Source organism: Montipora capricornis, chromosome 13, assembly GCF_036669925.1.
Source record: "Montipora capricornis isolate CH-2021 chromosome 13, ASM3666992v2, whole genome shotgun sequence".
Taxonomy (NCBI): Eukaryota; Metazoa; Cnidaria; class Anthozoa; order Scleractinia; family Acroporidae; genus Montipora; species Montipora capricornis.
The window spans coordinates 27,782,674-27,787,673 of record NC_090895.1 but is presented as its reverse complement, the minus strand read 5'-3'; the positions used below and the strand labels follow the sequence as shown (position 1 = coordinate 27,787,673).

The 5,000-nt window shown below is 37.3% G+C and overlaps 1 protein-coding gene across 1 annotated transcript in view; it reads left to right on the top strand.

Moving 5' to 3' along the window:
- The first annotated feature begins 1,036 nt into the window (after nt 1–1,036).
- LOC138029685 (signal recognition particle receptor subunit alpha-like) overlaps nt 1,037–5,000 on the top strand; it is a 16,906-nt gene continuing 12,942 nt past the window's right edge. Inside the window, exons 1-3 of the mRNA XM_068877429.1 lie at nt 1,037–1,226; nt 1,326–1,409; nt 2,917–3,247. Of these exons, the coding sequence (XP_068733530.1) occupies nt 1,110–1,226; nt 1,326–1,409; nt 2,917–3,247 (532 nt within the window). The 5' untranslated portion in view covers nt 1,037–1,109. The remainder of the gene's footprint in view (nt 1,227–1,325; nt 1,410–2,916; nt 3,248–5,000) is intronic.

Below are 5,000 nucleotides of genomic sequence, written 5' to 3'. Positions count from 1 at the left end.
CCGTGTCCAAGTAATCAAAATGAAAAAGCAACGTATAATTCCTTATCAAAACAATTCGCCCATGTCACACGGCGGCCATATTGTCCCGGGAGACCAAAAAAGCTTTGTTTTACAACGCCAAGCCTCACCCCCATGGTTTCCACTGCGAGGCTTGGCTTGGACAATATGGCCGCCGTGTGACAAGGGCGAATACTCTACGTCACCTGCCAACACTATACATCAATACTAGCTACTTTATATAGTCTTACACGATTAATCGTAACTTAACGTTACTTCCAATCACTAGGTGTTATCCAACGTCGTTAGCCCGCCATTACTGTACGTAGAACGACTTAACTCCAAATCCCTACCCGTTATTACGCGTTACTAGCAGTTACTACTCGTCACTAGACGTATAAATACACATCACTTGCTGTTGTTACACGTTACTTGTCGTTACTACTCGTCATTAGACGTTAGTACAGATCACCAGTCGTTATTACACGTAACCAGGAATTTTACGGGACTTTTCATTTGGCAAAGATCTCATGTACTTGGACACGGAATTACTTGAACCATTTTATAATTCCGTGTCCAAGTACACTTAATAAAAAACCCAAGTACAATGCTCAACGTTACCTGCCAACACTATGCATCAATACTAGTTACTTTTATACATAGTCTTTGGTCAGTGTAAAACGCAGACTGCAGACCGGGGGTAAAATGCAGACTGAGGTTATAATTTAAGACCATTTAACCGTTGAAAAAGCCCAAACCCATTAGAAATGCTAACAGTTAAGCCTAAATATTATTTTAAGCCTAATTAGGCCTAATGTTAGCATTTCTAAGGGGTTTGGGCTTTTTCAACAATTACGTTTTAACCAGGAGCTAATTACGTAATGGGCTCCTAGTTATAACCTCAGTCTGCATTTTACCCCTATTTTACACTGACCGATATAGTATTACACGATTAATATATCTCGTTCCCAGGGCCTTTTCTATTGCGACGAACGCATTCTGGGAGATCTGGGAGAAAATCATGGAGCATGCGCAAATACAAAATTCATGAAAAAGATGATGATTCACATGATAAACAAGACAAAAACTAGATCAAGAAGGTAGAAATCGTTATGTTAGATCTCTTTACTATATTTTCTAAAGGCGGTATTGTGCTCTGGTGTTTTCAGGGTACATGCCAGTCCTTTACTCTTCCTGTCAATGAACTCATACGCAGTGTTATTTTGCAGGTAAGTGAACGCTTAAATCGATCGTCTAGTTTCCTTGTTTTTTAAAAAGGAAGTTTCCTCAAGGTTTTGTAACAAGCTGTTTTTTTCGTAATGTTTTAGGAGCGTGGAGGTAATAATTCCTTCACTCATGGCACGCTCACGTTGAAATATAAACTCGATAATGAGTTTGAACTGGTGTTTGTGGTAAGTTTCTTTTATAGCATGTTATTAATTAAGCTATAACTATTTCAAGCTTGTACTTGTACAAGAGGTACAACGTTACGTGAAATATCCTTGTACACAAGTGCCACTGCCACAAGAATATTGCTTCCATTTTGTCTTTAAACTTCAATAGTATGTTTGCTTGTCATCGGCCTGTGGAAATTTTACCATCTTTTGAAGATTGTTAAGTTATTACTTAACTTTAAAATATTGACAGACCGTTGTTGGAGAAGCAAATGACGTCAAACACTCAATCCCCAGAGAATGCATGTTTGTGTGATTTAGCATGCAGCACTGGAGTATTGGGCTTTTAGACTGTTAAACTTGTGTTGTGCATTTGATGCATTCACATGAGCACTGTTTTCTTAAGGTGCCTACAAACAATATAATAGATTAGAATAGAACTTTATTTTCACACAAAAATGTTCTTAAAGCTGAATAGCTTGTGGGGTTGTGCACAAATGAAATCAAATGAAATCAATACATGTTGAATCTTATTGGTTTTTGAAGAGAGGGGAAAACTGAAGTACCCAGAGAAAAAACTCTCGGAGCAGAGTAGAGAACCAACAAACTCAACCCACATATGGCGCCGGATCTGGGAATCAAATCTGGGTCACATTGGTGGGAGGCAAGTGCTCTCACCACTGCGCTATTCCTCCTCCCGAAAAACCAGGAAACCATGTTGCAGAAACATTGTTGCAGAAGCAAATGTTTCGCGTTTGCGGCCCCAGGAAACATTAATTTTGTTGCGCAACCAAAAATGTTTCTGAATTTGCTCAGAAATGTTTTGCTTCCTCGGCAAATGTTTCCTTGTTTATGTGCCAAAGAAACATTTTGGGAAACAATGTTTCCTTGTTTGTGGGTGCCTTTACACAAGATTAGCGAGTTTTCCTCTTGATCCAGCCATCTGGGACCTTCCAGTAGGGTTTGAAGGTCAGTTATGGTGGACCGTGAAATCCAAAACATGTAGTCAAGGAAATTAGCAGCCTTTGGATCAAAACTTGAGCTCTATCTATTGCCAGTTGGGTGTTGAGTAACTAAACTTTCAAAATTTGAAGAAAAAAGGAACTGTGGTTTTTTTAATGGCGATGGCACTTTAAAATGCTCACAACTTTAATAACACTGGGCTGCATTTAACAATTAAATTTTATTGAAGATCTCTAGAGCCTGTGGAGCCAGTGTTTCCTTACTTAATTTGCAACATAATTATGAAGCTAAAATGAGCGAGCCTATTTACAGAGGTGAGGGCTTTTGCTAAGGTTTCAAGTTGGACAGCTTGGAGATTTTAATGTCCCTTAAACTATCAATACAGTAATTTGCTGTAATGCTTGTGGAAGCTAAGCTGGTTTGCGGGAGATCAACATTTCGATTTTATGGAAGGCTACCTTCTAAGTTACGTGTGAAATAAAGATGTCTGCTATTATGTTCTCTGTTTGTGTTTTATTGTGATTTGAAAGGACAACAAATCACTGATTTTGCTTTGTATCAGGTTGCATTCCAGAAAACATTACAACTATCATACGTTGACAAACTCTTGAATGATATTCAGCTGGAATTTAGAGACAAATACAAAGATGAGCTCGAAGCTGGAATTATGAGGAGTTATGAATTCAATGACGATTTTAACCGTATACTGAGAGAAGCAGAATTAAGAAGTAAATCTCAAGCTCCTATAAAGATGAGAACCTTTGAAGAATCAAAGAAGTCGCAGAAGACAGTTGGTTCACTCAAGATTGATAAAAATGAAAAAAACAAAGAGAATGGCAAAAGTTCAAAGAAGGGAGGAACAAAAAACAAGAAGCAGGATATAATGGAAGAAGGTAAATAAATACATGTATTTAGGGGTGCAGAGATGGTGCAGTGGTGAGAGCACTCGCCTCCCACCAGTGTGGCCCAGGTTTGATTCCCAGAGTGGCTTGAGTTTGTTTGTTCTCTACTCTGCAACGAGAGGTTTTTCTCTGGTCACTCTGGTTTTTCCCTCTCCTCAAAAAGCCAACATTTGACTTCATTTGCGTTAATACCTTTGTTAATCTCTGTTTGCCGCGTTCCCAATTAGTGCTCCAGTGCTAGAACGACTAGACACTTAAATAAAGTTCCTTTTCTTTCCCTTCCTTTTTCCTTTTTTCCTTTTTCGAGGGACATTCTTCCTCAAAAAAAGATATGGCTTTTGGGTAAGAGAGGGAATGTTAACAACGATGATGTTCACAAGAAGCAGAAAACATCACTTGGGCAATTCCACACAAGTGGTGTTACAAGCAAGATTTTTCAAAAGATGTATTAGTTGGAATTATTATAACCTGTACTACAAAGTGGACATGTTATAGTGCTCAGAAAATAAAATTCCAGTTTGCTGGTGACAATTAATGGTCTACTCAGGGGAGGTCCTCAAATTCTAGGGGTTTTTTTTGTTAGTGAGTGTTATGCATAATTTGCTCAATTTTGACTGGATAAAATCAATCTTGGAAAATGTGGAGGACTCCAAACACTCTTATTAGAAAAACCCCACAGTGGAGTCAGTACATTCCTCATGTCAACTTTTTCCAAAATAATTTCTAGAAATGGCAGCCACAATATGAACTAATGTCACGGACGTTATGTAACATCCATGAAATTTAGACGATTTTTTTTCTTTTCTTATTAAATAACTATGTGATAGATTTTCAAGACAATCCTGCTACAAAGCTAAACATCCAATAGAAACTCTCTGATAGAGACAAAACTCTGGCAAATTGTAACATTTTGGATACATCTGCAACATCAGTTTGTCGTGGATGTTTTGTCACGGACGTTACACTTCTTAGACTTGAGTATGAACAGTTGAAATGGTTGAAAAAATGCAACATTAATGTAAGACATTTCTCATCCTCAGCACATAAATTTACACTTGGCAGACATTTTATATATGAAAATCATGGCTACCAGTGGCCATTTAAAGGTTCAATTTCTCTGGCAGTTCATAACTTCAAGAGAAATCAGTAAATATTTGATGTAAAAATCATGGAATATCCCCAAAACACCCCTGAATATGGGTTTGACATGAAATGGCAATTAATTAAGAAAATGACAAATTTATTCAATTCACTTTAAATGACCAAGTAACATTTTATAGTGCAAAAAGACTGTAATCTACACTTTAAAATAGTTGACTTATTTGCACGTCCGTGACCTTCATTTTCAAGTATTCTTGAAAAATTGTCAATTGTTGTGGAAGTGAATTCAAAATTTTCAGTTTACACAATGACTAGTTCACAGGAATTTTGCACTGGCAATGTGGTTGTTTTTTATGTAACGTTTATGACAAGATATTTTTTTTAATTTTTCTCTGAAAGAGAGCATAAGGGAAAAACTGAATCACACAATTAACATGTCAGTATGCACAAAGTTAAGATTTAAAACTGCTATTCATCTTTGGTCAGTGCCAGTCTAAAAGTTAAAAATTGTGTCTGGATGTAATGTCTGTGACGGTGGAATCGCCCAGTTAAGGTCGGAACCTACCATAATTGTTCTTGTACATCTGTTCTGCGTATCTGAAGATAGTCTGGTTTCCTGTATAATGGATGATGCCTGCTAATA